Below are 16,840 nucleotides of genomic sequence, written 5' to 3'. Positions count from 1 at the left end.
TCAGGGAGAAGCAAATCAAAGCCACAATAAGATATCACCTTATACCTCTTAGGATGACTACTATCAAAAAAAATCCAAAATAGCAGGTGTTAATGGGGATGTGGAGAATTTGGATCCCTTTGCACAGTTGGTAGGAATATAAAATAGTGCAGTTGCTATGGAAAACAGTATGGAGCTTCCTCAAAAAGTTAAAAATAGAATTACCATATGATTCAGTAATCCCACTTCTGGGTATAAATACAACAGAATTGAAAACAGAATCTTGAAAGATATTTGTACACCCACATTCATTGCAGTGTTATTCACAACATCAGGAAGCAACCTAAATATTCATTGACCAATGAATGGATAAAAAAAATGGGGTACATACATACAATGGAATATTATTCAGCCTAAAAAAGAAGGCAGTCATATCTGATGAGGGACTGTTATCCAAAATATATTTTAAAAACTCTTAAGATTCAACACTGAGAAAACAGCAACCTCATTAAAAAGGTGGACCAAAGACCTTAACAGACATCTCACCAACAAAGATACACAGATGGCAAATAAACATGAAAAGATGCTCCATATCATATGTCATCAGGGAAATGCAAATTGAAACAAGTTACCACTACACACCTATCAGAAAGGCCAATCCAGAACCCCAACAACAGCAAATGCTTGTGAAGTTGTGGAACAGCAGGAACTTTCATTCATTATTGGTGGGAGTGCAAAAAGAGTACAGCCATTTTGGAAGATGGTTTGGTTGTTTCTGACAAAACTAAACATACCCTAACCATACAACCCAGCAGTTGTGCTCCTTGGTATTATCCAAAGGAGTTGAAAATTAATGTCCTCACAAAAACCTGCACATAGATGTTTATAGTAAACTTTATTGATAATTGTCAAAACTTGGAAGCAACCAAGATGTCCTTCAATAGATGAATGGATAAAATAACCTGTGGTACATCCAGACAAAAGCATATTATTCAGCACTAAAAGGAAATGAGCTATCAAGCCATGAAAAGACATGAAGAAGGGAATTCCCTGATGGTCCAATGGTTAGGACTCTGCACTTCCACTGCAGGGGGCCCAGGTTCCATCACTGGTCAGGAAACTAAGATACTGCAAGCCGCGCAGCCCCCCAAAAAAAAGATGTGGAGGAACCTTGAATACCTATTACTAACTGAAAGAAACCAATCTGGAAAGGCTACTTACTATATGATTCCAACTATATGACACTCTGGAAAAGGCAAAACCACCATATGGAGATAGTAAAAAGATCCATGGTTGCCAGGAGTTAGGGAGGAGGGAGGAATGAATAGGTAGAGCATAGAGGATTTTTAGAGTGGTGAAACTGTTGTGTGTGATACTATAATGGGGAAACATGTCATTATACATTTGTCGCAACTCATAGCATACACAACACTGAGAATGAACCCTAGTGTGCACTATAGGCTTTGGGTGGTAATGATGTGTTGATGTAGGTTCGTTAGTTGTAACAAATGAAGATGTTTGCATCAGGGATATATTCTTTTTCTGTAGTGTCTTTGTCTGGTTTTGGTATCAACTTTCCTTTCATTTCCGTTTGAGTGGAATATCTTTTTCTGTCTCTTTACTTTCAGTCTGTGTGTGTCTTTAGATCTGAAGTGAGTCTGTTATATGGGTCTTATTTTTTTTTTTATCCATTCGGCTATCCTATGTCTTTTGATTGGAGCATTTAGTCCATTTACATTTAAAGTAATCACAGGTAGGAATGTACGTATTGCCATTTTGTTAATTGTTTTCTGAGTTTTCTGGTCATTGTTCTCTGTTCCTTTCTTGTTCTTTTGTGATTTGATGACATTTTTAGTGTTATGTTTGGATTCCTTTCTCTTTATTTTTTGAGTATCTCTTACCAGTTTTTGGTTTGTGGTTACCTTGAGGTTCATGTATAACAACCTTTGTATATAGCTGTCTGTTTTGTGATGATCTCTTAAGTTTGAAGGCATTCTAAAAGCCCTACATTTTTACTCCCCCCACCCCTACGCCATGCTTTACGTTTTGATGCATATTTTACGTCTTTTTATTTTGTGTATCCCTTAACTGTTTATTGTAGATATAGATGATTTTACTACTTTTGTCTTTTAACCTTTCTACTAGAGCTTTAAGTGGTTGACCCACTACCTTTACTATACATTCGTCTTTGAGATTTTTTCTTTTATCATTTTCTTATTTCTAGCTGTGGCCTTTTCTTTTCTGCCTGGAGAAGTTCCTTTAACATTTCTTGATGGGCTGGTTTATTGGTGATGAACTCCTTTAGCTTTTGTTTGTCTGGCAAACTCTTTATCTCTCCTTCAATTCTGAATGATAACCTTGCAGGGTAGAGTTTTTCTTGGTTGTATTTTTTTTCCAGCACTTTGAATATATCATGCCATTCCCTTCTTGGCCTGCTAAGTTTCTGCTGAAAAGTTAGCTGATAGTCTTATGGGAGTTTCCTTGTATGTAACTAGTTGTTTTTCCTCTTGATGCTTTTATGAGTCTCTTTATATTTAATTTTTGACATTTTAAACATAATGTATCTTGGTGTGCACCTCTTTGTGCTCACCCTGTTTGAGACTCTGTGCTTCCTGGACCTGGATGTCTGTTTCTTTCCACAGGTTAGGGAAGTTTTCAGCCACTATTTCTTCAGATAGTTCTCTTCTCTTTTTTATCTTTCTCCTCCTTCTAGGACCCTATAATGCAAATGTTAGTATGTTTGATGTTGTCCCAGGGGTCACTTAAACTATCCTCATTTTTTTTTCCTTTTCAGCTTGGGTGATTTTTGCTACTCTGTCTTTTAGATCACTGACCCATTATTCTATATCACCTAATCTACTGTTGCATCCCTCTAGTGTATTTTTCATTTTAGTTATGGCATTCTTCAGCCCTGATTGGCCCTTTCTGTATTTTCTAACTCTTTGCTGAAGTTTTCACTGTGTTCATCCATTCTTCTCCGGTGTTCAATGAGCATCTTTATGATCCTTTTAACTCTTTATCAGGTAGAATGCTTATCTCTGTTTCATTTAGGTCTTTTTCTGAGGTTTTGCCTTATTCTCTCCTTTGGGACACATTCCTCTGTCTCTTCATTTTGCCTAATTTTCTGTGTTGGTATCTTTGTGTTAAGCAGGTCTGTTATGTCTTCCGATCTTGGAGAAGTGACTTTACGTTGGAGATGTCCTATGGACTCAGCAGCACGCTCCCCTCTGGCCAGACACTTCAGGGGTGTTCCCTGTGTGGGCTGCTTGTGCCTTTCTGCTGTGGCAGGGCCAACTGCTTGGGCACATTGGTGGGCATGGCAGCAGGACTGGCTATGATGCTCAGCATTGTTTGAGCCCTGTGGGCATGCTGGTGGGCGAGGCAGGCCCCCCGGCTCTAATAGGCTTGAGGGAAGATTCCAAAATGGTGCCCGTCAGTGCTGGTGTCAGCATGATAGAATGAGATCACAAAAATAGCTGCTGCCAGCATCTCAGTCCCCAGAGGGAGTTCCAGCTGCCTCCTGCCTCTCCAGGATGCTATCCAAGATCGGCACGTGTATCTGATCCAGGCGCCTTTCAAACTGTTGTCTCTGTGCTGGGACTTGGAGCGAGTATATTTTTGCTTGTACCCTTATGAGCAGAGTCTTGGTTTCCTACAGCTCTCTGGTACTCCTGAACATAAGCCCCGCTGGCTTTTAAGCCAGACATTTTAGAGGCTTGTCTTCCTAATTCAGGACCCTGAGCGAGGGAGCCCAGTGTTGGTCTTGGACTGCTTGCTCCTCAGGGATGACCACCACACGTGTGATATTCCTCCTGCTTGTGAATCATTGCACCAGGGGTGTGGGTCCTGACTAGACTGCATCTCCGCCCCCCCCACCCCCCCACCCCCATTTCGTTGTGGCTCCTTCTTTATACCTTTAGTTGTGGAACATCTTTTCTGCTGTTCTTCAGGTTGTTCTCAGAGATAGTTGTTCTGTAAATAGTTGTAATTTTAGTGTGCCTATGTGAGGAAGTGAGCGTGGGATCCTTCTACTGTACCATTCTGATCCAGACCCTTCTTGTCACCTTTGTGGTACAGGGGAGTACAGTTAGAATAGTAGGCCCTTCATAATGCTTTGGTATGAATATCCTTCATAACTTTAAGATCATGAGTATTCTTCATGCTCATTCTGTCAAAAATCTTAACCTCTCTGTGCCTTACTTCTCACATCTGTAAAATGGGTGAAATAGCAGTATGTACCTCATAAAGTTGTTGTGAAGATTAAATGTTAATACACACAAAGCTCATAGAACAGAGCTGGCATATAGTAAACCCTCAAGTGTAGAGTGGTGATCGTTGTTGCTGTTGTTATTAACTGTTATGTTCATGCTCTTTATAACTGTTTACCCTATCAATATATTTCCTTTATCCCTATCAGTATGTTCCTTTCCAACATGTATTCCTTTCACCTCCCTTGTTAGTGTCCTCTGTCATTCAAGAGCCTTCTCCGATTTCAAACAATGTAATGAGAAGGGAATTTATACACGTGGAGGTGACTGATTTAATTTCTTTCGTCTTTTTAAGAGTAGAATTCGGAGAATAAATTTATTTTTTCCTTCACGTTTCAGGTGGTATGCAAGATTACAATTATGTATGGGCCAACTGTTTTGAGATCACATTAGAACTGTCTTGTTGTAAGTATCCACCTGCTTCGCAGCTTCAACAAGAATGGGAGAACAATCGTGAGTCTTTGATCACATTGATTGAAAAGGTAAAAATAGCTGGATGGAAGGCTAGGGTATGGAAATAATTGATTAAATAAGGGGGAAATTTGAGTATATGAGTAACAGTCTATGCTAGATGCCCTTTATTTGCCTGTTTTTATTATTTAAGATTGTAGATTATGTTTAGAAATTACTATATTAGAATCTATTGGAACATATTCTAGCCGTGCCTCTGTTACTCTTCCCCCCAGCTCTTTTCCTCTGGAGGGCTTCCTTTGGCTGTCTTACAACATTTTTACAACCTGAAATAGTTAGCAACATTTGTACTATCTCATTCTTACAATGTCCTGCGATCATATTTGCTAGAGAACCTTTACCACTATATGAACCACGGACATAAGTTTAATTTATATCAGGCCAGCTAGTATGCTATTGGATATACCAGAAATTATTACTTATATCTTGTTGAGAAAAACAGAAGTCTGCCTTTGAGGAGAGGGAATTTCAAAAGCATTTTACTAGTCTAGGTTTCAGATGACTTAAGTGTAAGGATTTAATTTTTTTGGTCTATATTTTATTTTAACTTGGAGGGATTGAAAGATGTTTCAGGGATCTGGAGGAATAACCTTATTTTTTAGAAATTCTAGCATCAATGCAGAGAGGTTATTCTCTCTTGCCTTGCAAATTGATTGTCTCTGAGCAGTCTACTTTGATTCTTGTTTTTTTAGGTCCACATTGGAGTTAAAGGATTTGTTAAAGATTCAGTAACAGGAGCTGGCTTAGAGAATGCAACCATCTCAGTGGCTGGTATTAATCATAACATCACAACAGGAAGATTTGGTGACTTTCACAGATTACTTGTTCCTGGAACTTATAATATTACAGCAGTTTTAACTGGGTAAGAATTTAAATTAGACTCTTAAAATGCCAAGCTTCTGTTTATATCTAAGACAGAAATATGCCCGAGGAGATCTTATTTACTGTATCTGGCTTTTATTTTGCCTTGTTTTCTGATTTTCCCCTTTATGATGAGAAAATATTATGGTAGAGTCTTCTGTCACTTTAACTTTACAACTGGATATGAAGCAGAGTTGTAAAATTGGGAGAAAGGACAGTTTTGAAAGCTTGATGGTCAGCTGTGTAAAGCATCGCCTGAAGGCTAATTGAATACCAGGGTAGAAGAAACTCAGAGCTCTACAAAAGACATTCTGAAGAGCTGTCTTACCATCAGCTTTCTAGTACATGAAATGAGTGGTTTCCCACCTCCTCTGGAAACCTTTCTGGAAGCTCATTTTGCTAAGGATTTACCTTTAGCAAATAAATTACCTTTAATTTTGAACTTTCCTATTTGGTAAAGTAGTTGGAGTGTCAGTTTAATAAGGCACTACAAAGAATTGGATGATTTATCCCTACTTTGAGTATTGTAGCAATGGTTCCAAGGGATTAACGACCTCCATTTTTCATTGTATTCTCTCCTTTAAATGTAATTTTTTCTAAGCGTTCTAATGTGTGGAACCTGAAAGGATGGTAAGAGAAAGAGTTCTTTAAAGACTTAATCTGGGGTTCTTTGTGAGATAATACCCTAAAAGTCTTGAATTTACACATTTATCTTTATTTGATTTGAGTTTTGATAGACGAAGTGCAAGAGTATGAAAAGGCTATTGTCCTTTTATAATGTTAAAGCATTGTCTGTTTCAATTTAACTCCAAGCCATCTACTTTCTTCAAATTTTTCTTTTCAGGTATATGCCACTGACTGTTAATAATATAATAGTGAAAGAAGGACCAGCCACAAAGGTGAATTTTCCTCTTCGGCCAACTGTGGCTTCAGTAATCCCTGACACAACTGAAGCTGTAGTAACTGCTAGCACAGTTGCTGTACTTAATAGTCCTCTTGGAACACAGTCCTCCCACCAGCCAATTCAGCCACAGGACTTTCACCATCACCATTTCCCAGATATGGAAATCTTCTTGAGAAGGTTTGCCAATGAATATCCTAACATCACCCGGCTTTATTCATTGGGAAAATCGGTAGAGTCAAGAGAACTTTATGTCATGGAGATATCTGATAATCCAGGTGTCCATGAACCAGGTAATTGGTATAGTTTCACACATAATTTCAGTGTTGCTTCTCAGACTTATGTGCTATATCGCTTTGTTTCATCTAGAAAGGTCAATTATAGTGTGTATAACTGGATCAAAGAAAATGTAACCAATCTTTTGCTAGAAAAGAAGAAAATCTATTTGATAGTCCACATTATGCACCACATTTAACACATTGCAGAGATTAGATTCTTCCTGCTGAAAGTATTTTTATTTTCATAAGGCATATCTGTGTTTGTGTGTGTATATATGTATGTGCTCTGAGCTTGTTCAGACATACATAATAGTAAGGAAGCTGCTTTATAAGATGCTTTCTCCTGTTTTTTGGGTTTTTTTTTAACATTTATTTATTTATTTGGCTGCGCCGGGTCTTAGTTGTGGCACGCAGTATATTTGTTAAAGCATGCAGGATCTTTTTAGTTGCGGCATGCGAACTCTTAATTGTGGCATGTGGGATCTTAGTTCCCTGACCAGGGATTGCGCCCAGGCCCCCTGCATTGGGAGTACAGAGTCTTGGCCACTGAGCTACCAGGGAAGTCCCTCTCCTGTTTCTTTTGCCAAAATATATCGTAAATTTTTGGCTTAGGGTCTTTATAGATATATATAAACTTATGTATTTATTTATTTATTGGCTGTGTTGGGTCTTCGTAGCTGCACATGGGCTTTCTCTAGTTGCGGCTAGCAGGGGCTACTCTTCATTGTGGTGTGCAGGCTCCTCATTGCCATGGCTTGCACATGGACTCAGTAGTTGTGGCTCACAGGCTTAATTGCTCTGCGGCATGTGAGATCTTCCTGGAGCAGGTATCGAACCCGTGTCCCCTGCATTGGCAAGTGGATTCTTAACCACTGTGCCACCTAGGAAGCCCCGGTTCAGGGTCTTTTTATGTGTTGCGGAAAAAGTAGAGAGAGTCCAGGATTAATGAAGAGGAAAAAAGTCTTCCATGTAATTATTTTGTTTTCAGGTGAACCAGAATTTAAGTACATTGGAAATATGCATGGAAATGAAGTGGTTGGAAGAGAATTGCTACTGAACCTCATTGAATACCTTTGTAAGAACTTTGGAACAGATCCTGAAGTAACAGATTTGGTTCTTAATACTAGAATTCACCTTATGCCATCCATGAATCCTGATGGGTATGAAAAGGCCCAGGAAGGTAAAGAATAGCTGTCTGTTAATGCTTAACCTTTTTGATTATTATATGGTGTAATTATTTGGGGCAGAAAAGAATTTGAACTGATTGTTTCCATGAAATTTCTTCCTGTTCTTATTCTTATAATTTGTCATTGGTTCTACCTTTTGTTTTCTTGTAAGATTGACTAGTCCATTCAACAGTTGTCATCAAGTTTATATTTAATGAAGTTCTCCACTTTGGTAATTGGCTTATTTACCAAAACCGTGTAAGATTGATTACAAATTGTTCCATTTTAACGGTAATTTTTGTTGGATTATTGTATTAGGAACCTTATAAGTGAAAATTCAAACCAAATATTTTTTAAGCCAATGACTCGGTTTCGACTCCCAGTTCTTCTCCCCATGCATATGTAATCTAAACCTGCTAAGTTATTGACTTCTCATTCCTCTGCTTCCTCTGGGCTCACCCATCTCTCCTGGGGCATTATAGTAAGGGCAGGGGGAGCAACTTTCTCACACGGGCCACCTTATGCAGACCGTTAGGAGAGTGAGAATCCATCCTTTCCCAACCTGTGGTTCCAGGCAGTGATACCAGTGAGTAGAATAGATACCACACTGTGAATATGCAGCCACGTGGTTTATTACTCTCACTGATTGAACACTGAGAGAATTGATTAGTGAATGACCAGGTTAATCCTTATATATATTATTTAGATTCTTTCCCTAAGGACCACATTCTTTGTCACCCTCACAAATCCCTTCCACATTCCTCCCTTGAGCCCTTTCTGAAAGATGGAACTACTTACTACTAGTGAGCCCTCTGGTAGGTTTTCTTCATTCACTTGCACTCATTTTCTCATTATAATGACAATAATAGGGTTCTCATTCCTTAGCAAAATGGAATAAGCTTAAGTTGAACCCCTTCTTCTCCATCAGGGTGAACTTCCAACCATGTTCTTGACCAACTTTAGCTTTTTGTGATCACTTTAATGTAAGCATACTACAACTTTTTTCTTTTCATTTGGTCTATTTGTTCACATTGTTTTAGTGACCTGTATACCAGTACAATAGAGTCCCCCCTCATACAAGTCATGCCCACCCACCACTGTGATCACATCATTGTATGTGGATTATTGACAATTGAGCAATATTTTCATATAATTTGTATGGTTGGGGTTTTTTTTCCCCTCAAAGTATGACCAGAGGCAGAAATGAAAGGTTAATGGTTTTACCTTTCTATTCAAAAGAGCTAGAAGAGATACATTTTTTTAAAAGTACAATGTAAAAACAATGTGTGTTTTTTTTTTTGTTTTTTCTTTTTTTGAAGTACACCAAGTTCAATCATCTGTATTTATACACATATTCCCGTATTCCCTCCCTCCCTCGACTCCCCCCCACCCTCCCCGTCCCAGTCCTCTTAGGCATCATCCATCCTCGAGTTGAACTCCCTTTGTTATACAGCAACTTCCCACTGTCTATCTGTTTTACAGTTGGTACTATATATATGTCTATGCTACTCTCTCACTTCGTCTCAGCTTCCCCTTCACCCCCCGCCCCCCCAAACCTCGAGTTCTCCAGTCCAATGTGTGTTTTAATCATGTCACCCAACCGAACTTAGGTCCTCTCACCCGCCGCACAGCAAAGCCAATTTACTGACACCAGGTTATGGTGAAGGAAAGTACAAGATTTATTTGCAGGCATTAAACAAGGAGGATGGGCAGCTCATGTTCAAAAGACCCGAACTCCTTGATGGCTTTTGGGAAGGATTTTTAAAGGCAACATTTGGGGTGAGGGTGCAGGGTGCATGACTTTCTTCTGATTGGTTGGTGGTGAGGCAACAGGGTGATATTTTCGGAATCTTAATCATCAGCCTTCTGGTTCCAACCAGTCTGGGGTCTACATGCTTGTGCTCAGCACAGTCACCTTGCCCTACTGGATCGGGGTCTTATATCTGCAGAAAAACTCAAAAATACTTTAGATTATTCTGTATATCCCTCGAGTAGAAACTAGGACTCTGTCTTTATGCTGAATTGTTGTCATTACTTTTCTTGATTAACTGCTTTTCCTTTGTTTCTGAATTTCCTCACTTCCCTAATTGGTAACTGCTTATGCCTGCTCTTTGGAACTCGGGGAAGGCCTAGGAGACTAAAGCCTTTTTTCTACAAACAAGAACCAGGGGATACAGAGGGGCTTTTGTACCTGGGAAGGCCCTGTGGGGTCCTGTTTGGTTCAATCACAGTGTGATTGATCACAGTGAAGCCTGATGTGGTCATGCTTACCTTTAAAGTAGCTGAAATAGTATGTGTTGCATTAAAATGTAAGTGAAACACGGCTTAAATTTGAACCCTTTATCATACAGGAGATTCAGTAAGTGTAGTCGGCAGAAACAACAGCAACAACTTTGACTTAAACCGAAATTTCCCAGACCAGTTCGTTCAGATCACAGATCCTACCCAACCAGAAACTATTGCCGTAATGAGCTGGATGAAGACCTATCCATTTGTGCTGTCAGCAAACCTGCATGGCGGTAATAGCAACTTGATATTCTACTAATTAATTCTTATTGAGAGCATTTAAAAATCCTGGTGGAATTTTATCTGTTTATAGTCTTAGGCTATCCTAAAGCAGGTCTTTTCTCATTACTTTTTAAGCCAGTTTCCTGGCTGTTTTCCCCGTTCCTCTCCCACCCTTCCCCTCTTCCATTACTCCTCTGTTCTCCCTCCTTCCACCTACCCTGCCTCCCTCTCTTTGTCACCTTCCCCCTCTCCTTCCCTTTTCCTCCTTCTCTCTCCCTCCATTTCTTTCTCACTTAGTTCTTCAAGTGTTTTATATTTATCCCTCACAACTTTTATATTTATCCCTCTCACTGGGAATTTGGTAGCATGTTCTTTGTCATTCATAAAAATCAAACAGTAACAGATCCAAATGTTTAGTCCTATTTTTCCCTAAAGTTTAATATGCCCTTTTGTGCAGGTTAAGATTTTGACATTCTCTTATCTTTTATCTGCTGTGTATTTGACTGCAGCACAATGACCTCGTTCTCATGCAGTATCTGAGCTTATACATTGCCATATAATTCAGCAGGAACTTATCAGTTGAATAGGATGAGGGGTCAAGATTAAAAATCATCACCATGTCCAACTAGGGTTATGTGAATAAGTATCAATACCCAAGAGAACTGAAGACATGTCTACATGTAAACTTGTAAATGGATATTCATAGTAGCACTATTTGTAATAACCAAGAAGCATAAATCACCCAAATGTCCACTGGCTGATGATTAGACAATAAAATGTGGTATATAATTGAATGTTATTTGGCTATGAAAAGAAAGGAAGTACTGATGCATGCTACAACATAAATGAGCCTTGAAAACACACTAAGTGATAGAAGCCAGTCAAAAGAAACCATATACTATATGATTACATTTCTATGAAATGTTCAGAAATAGGCAAATCTATAGAGATAGAAAATAGATTAGTGGTTACCTCAGGCTGTAGAGAATAGTGGTGAGAGAGAATGGGGAGTGACTGCTAGTGGGTATGGGTTTTTGTTTTTGTTTTTGTTTTTGTTTTTTTGAGTAATGAAATGTTCTGTAATTAGATAGCAGTGATGGTTGTGCAACCCTGTGAATATACTAAACAACATTGAATTATATACTTTAAATGGATGGATTGTATGGTATGTGTATCTCAATAAATTATCTCAGTAAATTAAAAAAAAAAGAGTGAAGGAGCAGGGGCAATGGGTAAGAAATTTAGTGTCAACTTTTGTTGGACTATCCAAGGAAGTATCACAGTTGAGATTTAATGGCATATAGATTAACCTGTCATTTTAGAAATAACAGTACACACTAATGATTATTTGTATTTAATAAGTAAATGGAAATTCTCCAAAAATAGCTTGGAAAGCTTGCCAACGGTAGGAGAAAATACTTCCGTAATTGGTAATCATGGATGATTCTCAAAGACCCATATAGGAATTATGAAGTTACAGCCTGGTTAGCAAAATAATTGGGGGGACTTTTTTCTTACTTTATTGATTGTGTACCATGTTTGGCAGAAAATATTTTTTGAGTTGTTTTTTTTTTAAGCTCTTTATTGGAATATAATTGCTTTACACTCTTGTACCAGTTTTTGAGGTAGACCAAAGTATTTTGAGTTTTTAAAAATGGTCTCAGAATACATCACATATAGTGTTGGCTAAATCTGAAAACTTAATACTAGTCACATTCCAGTGAAAATAATTGACACGTACACATGCGGTATCAAGACCTTGGCATGGTGGGGGATACATCTTCAGTTATGTAGATGTGTTTATTTCCATGACATTTTTTCTCATTTTAAAATCTTTAAAGGAGTTTTGAAATCTTGGCAAAGAAGTTTAACAGAGGAATTCTTTGCTGCCAACTTAACAATTTAGAAGGATTTTGAAATATAGAGAAAAGTAAGATTCTTTTTATAAATTTTGATATTAATTTTTTTATTTAGGTGAAATTCGTATAACAGTAACCATGTTAGAGTAAATAATTCAGTGACATTTAGTGCATTCACAGCGTTGTGCAACCACCATCTCTGTCTTGTTCCAAAACATTTTCATCTCCCCAGAAGGAAACCCCTTACCTGTTAAGCAGTTGCTCCCTATTCCCCACGCCCCTCAAGCCCTGGTAACTACCAGTCTGTGTTCTGTCTCTGTGGACTTGCCTACTTTGAATATTTCGTAGAAATGAAATCATACAGTATATGACTTAGCATAATGTTTTCAAGGTTCATTCATATTGTAAAAAATGCATGTGTTAGTACTTTATTTTTATGGCTGAATAATATTCCATCATATGTATTCCATTGTTCCACAATTTATCTATTTATTTACTGATGGACATTTGGATTGTTTTACTTTTTTACTGTTATGAATAATACGACTATGAACATTGGCATACAGTATCTAAGTTCCTGTTTCAGTTCTTTTGGGTTGTCCTATGTTTGGCTTTTTGACGGAAATACCATCATATGGCAATTCCATGTTTAGCATTGTGATGAACTGCCAGACTATTCCACAGTAGCAGAGCCATTTTATATTCCCACCAGCAATGTGTGAGGGTTCCAGGTTTCCCACATCCTTACCTTGTTAATTTTTGGGTTTTTTTGATGATAGCCATTTTAGTGGATGAAAGGTGGATATCTCTGTGAAATTTAGTTTTGCATTTCCCTGATGCCTAATGATGTTGAGCATCTTTTCATGTGCTTGTTGGCCATTTGTGTATCTTATTTGGAGAAATATCTGTTCAAGTCTTTGCCCATTTTTAATTAGGTTTTTCATCTTTTTGTTGACTTGCAGGGTTTCTTTATATAGTCTGGATTCTAGACCCTTATCAAATTGCTGATTTGCAAATAATTTCTCCCATTCTATAGGGTGTATTTTAACTTTCTTAATAACATCCTTTGATGTACAAGTTTTTGATACTGATGAAGTCAAATTTATCTTTTTTTAAATTGCTCATGCTTTTTGTGTTGATACTAATTTTTAAAAAATAAACTTTTGTAGGAGTATCATAAGTCTTTTATGACTTTTTTTGGCCTTAGAAAGTTAATCAACTGAAAGACAATATTAAGTAGAAGTTGACTTTTTTGTGTTGTAATTTTTAGACATGAGTCATAGATCCAGGGTGAAACTAAAATATTTTGGAGTAGTTTGTCTAAAAACAGGTGTTGCAGTGCACTTATCTTGTTAGAACTATTTTGGGGAATAAAATGAGCATAGTTCTTCATACTTGTTTCTTAAAGGAAAAAAATTTTAAGTATTTGAATGTTTGGTGGTATTTGTCACCACAGGATTGCTTCATCTGGATTCAAGTTAAATATGTTCCTTCACTTCCATGCCCAGGGAGTGGCATGACAAAAAAGGCAAAGATGAATGGCCTACTAAAGGCAGAATACATGGACATGTGGACAAATGAAAATGATGTGGCTAATAGGAAAATAAGGGATTTGATCCTATCGTGGGGGAGTGGGCTCAGGGCTCCTGCCTGAGAAACACCCTAATTGCTTTATGTCCTATGGGCAGCATGAAGGGAGTTGATATCCTTTATATATGTCTTAAAGCATCACTCTCTGTGTTTTAAGTCATAAAAAATCATATATAACTCAAGTTGACTAATCTATAATATGAGCATAAGAGAGATTGTTAGCATTTTTTTCTGAATTAAGGTCATGGCTGGCTCTACTATCCATACATTAGTTGTTTAGCCTCTCCATTTTAGACTCCACATCTGCAAAATGAAGAGGGTGGGTTAATTGGACTTTAAGAGTCTTTTTTAAAGTTCCACGACCTTATAAATGTCTGAATTTTACTGAAAAATTACCAAATTTTGCTCAATTTTCTGATCCTAAATATTATAAAAGTAAAATTGTTTAAATTAAGCCTGTATACTTCTGGTTTCAGTTCTAACATGTAAATTACACCTACAGGCAAGGCGACCTCTAAGTGTCATGCATAGCTATTTAATATTTCATTTATCCACTTTGATTTTCTGTTGAGGAAATCAGCAAGGTTTTCATTGCTATTGAGAAAGTTAACCTTGGAAAATTGTATTGGTTTTCTGTCTCTGGCTATTGTGGAAAGCTTACTTTATGTTAATGCTCCTTCTTGAAAGAAATAACACAGTATATTTTCCTCGTTTCCTTTGTAGGTTCTTTGGTGGTTAACTACCCTTTTGATGATGATGAACCAGGACTTGCCACATACAGTAAATCACCAGATGATGCTGTGTTTCAACAAATAGCACTTTCTTATTCCAAGGTAGGCTTGTGCTTAAACATAAAATGCTATAAAAATTAATTTTTCATTTTAAAAAAGTGTGTCAAAACAAAAGCCCTACAAGACTGAGGTCAGGTGTTTTCCTCTCTGTTAAGCTTTCCATGATTCCCTTCAGACAGCCTTACCTCTTTTTCTCCTCTGTTTCCCACCTCACTTTTAAACACCTACTGCCTGTGTTTGCCCAGTAGCCATTAAGCTCAGGTGATGTCTTGTCATCTATAGCTTTTAGCACAGTACCTGGCACATAATAAACTAAGCAAACTGCTAGTGTATTTCATCTGACAAGGACTTAAGTATAAACCTGGTAGAGTAATCTAAGGTGGGGTTGACAAGTTATAGCTCTGGGACCAAATCCAGCCCACCACCTGTTCTTGTAAATAAAGTTTTGTTGACATATAGCCACATCCATTCTTTAGAATATTGTCTATTGCTACTTTCTCGTTCAACATTTGAAAACAAGTCAGTGTAATTCACCATATTAACAGAATAAAGAAGAAAAATGCTGCAGTCATCTCAGTAGATACAGAAGGCCGGGTTGAGTTGTTGCAATGGACACTTTCAAGCCTGTAAAGGCTAAAATTTTTACTGTCTGACCCTTTACAGAAAAAAAATTGCCAACCTATCGTCTAAGGTATTTAAGAGCTTAGTGGTAACATATTGCAAAGGAGCAGGTAGAAAGTTCTGTATTTTCTAAACTTCCTATAATGAACACACGTTACTTTCATAATCAGAAATGTTGCATTTGTGTGTGTGTGTGAAATTCTAATTTAAAAATTGTTCTTAGAAAGCATGTTAAAAGTTGAGGCTTGGGAACTAGGCTTGTTAGTTTCAGTTTTTGGTCTTACTACTGACTCAGTCTGTGACTTTATTGGTCATAGATAAATGAAGATTATTACTGCAGCTCTGTGCTCTCTAATCACAGCCTTCTGTTATTCTACTTTTCCCACTCCCTCATTCTCTACAAGTGGACCTTGTGAGATTGTTCAGAGTTTCTAATGCTGGAGTACGTCTATTATTTCACTTTAAAGTATAGTTGTCTTCTGTTTGGGCATGCCATTTTAGAGGGGTGTACATGAAATAACAAAAGAAAAATGAGATACCCTCCAAATCATCAAAATAAAAACTAAGTGATCAGATTATACACATATCCCCATCACATGCCATCCGTTATTATAGTTCCACTTTTCACCCTCTTTGTAACTTCTTGTTCCTTAGCCTCTTTTTATTTTCTTTGACCTTTAACCCTTTTGATTTGATTTCCTTTCTACCCAGCCTAGACCCATGGACATACCTTTCAGTGATGCACTCATTGACACCTTAGGAGCTTTCATATCCTTTTGACATATCTGCCTGCCAATGTCCAACCCTTAGTAATTACAATCATCTTTCTTCTACATCCCAGAAAAGTCACACAGTCATGGCAAGTGACTGTACTATGTATATGTAGTGCTATCTAACCTCAGCTGCACCCTCAGTTCTACCTGGCAATATTTTATGTTTTGCTGCTCATTTCCCACTGCGGTGATTCTGAGCCTCTATGCTCTACCTGAGGCTTCTAATCCCAGCTTTGTTCATCCTGTTCTCAGTAGATCACTTTGCCTTGAACTAAAGTAGAACTGTAAATAATCTGATGTGTGTTCATTCTGATTCTGTCTTTTCAATTATTGTTTGTGTTTTACCCATAGTCTTCATTTCTTTTTTTCCTCCTATTTTTTAAACTGAAGTACATTTGACATATTATATGAGTTACAAGTACATAGTATAGTGATTCACAATTTTTAAGGGTTATACTCCATTTATTATAAAATATTAACTATATTCCGCATGTTATACAATGTATCCTTGTAGCTTATTTTATACATAATAGTTTGTACCTCTTAATCCCCTACTCTTATATTACCCCTCCCACCTTCCCTCTCTCCACTGGTAATCACTAGTTTGTTCTCTATATTTGTGAGTCTGTTTCTTTTTTGGTATATTCACTAATTTGTTGTATTTTTCAGATTCCACACATAAGTGATATCGTACAGTAGTTGTCTTTCTCTGTATGGTTTATTCCACTTAGCATAATACCCTCCAAGTCCATCCATGTTGTTGCAAATGGCAAA

The 16,840-nt window shown here is 37.6% G+C and overlaps 1 protein-coding gene across 1 annotated transcript in view; it reads left to right on the top strand.

Moving 5' to 3' along the window:
* The window catches only part of CPD (carboxypeptidase D), a 66,620-nt gene that overhangs the window by 24,217 nt on the left and 25,563 nt on the right, over window positions 1-16,840 (top strand). Inside the window, exons 3-8 of the mRNA XM_057715334.1 lie at window positions 4,587-4,729; window positions 5,411-5,580; window positions 6,424-6,773; window positions 7,747-7,938; window positions 10,276-10,443; window positions 14,605-14,714. Coding sequence (XP_057571317.1) covers window positions 4,587-4,729; window positions 5,411-5,580; window positions 6,424-6,773; window positions 7,747-7,938; window positions 10,276-10,443; window positions 14,605-14,714 — 1,133 coding nt within the window. The remainder of the gene's footprint in view (window positions 1-4,586; window positions 4,730-5,410; window positions 5,581-6,423; window positions 6,774-7,746; window positions 7,939-10,275; window positions 10,444-14,604; window positions 14,715-16,840) is intronic.

The sequence above is a fragment of the Hippopotamus amphibius genome, chromosome 17, assembly GCF_030028045.1.
Source record: "Hippopotamus amphibius kiboko isolate mHipAmp2 chromosome 17, mHipAmp2.hap2, whole genome shotgun sequence".
In the NCBI taxonomy this organism is placed as follows: Eukaryota; Metazoa; Chordata; class Mammalia; order Artiodactyla; family Hippopotamidae; genus Hippopotamus; species Hippopotamus amphibius.
Note: the sequence above shows the minus strand (reverse complement) of the source record. Positions and strands in the feature narration are given on the sequence as shown.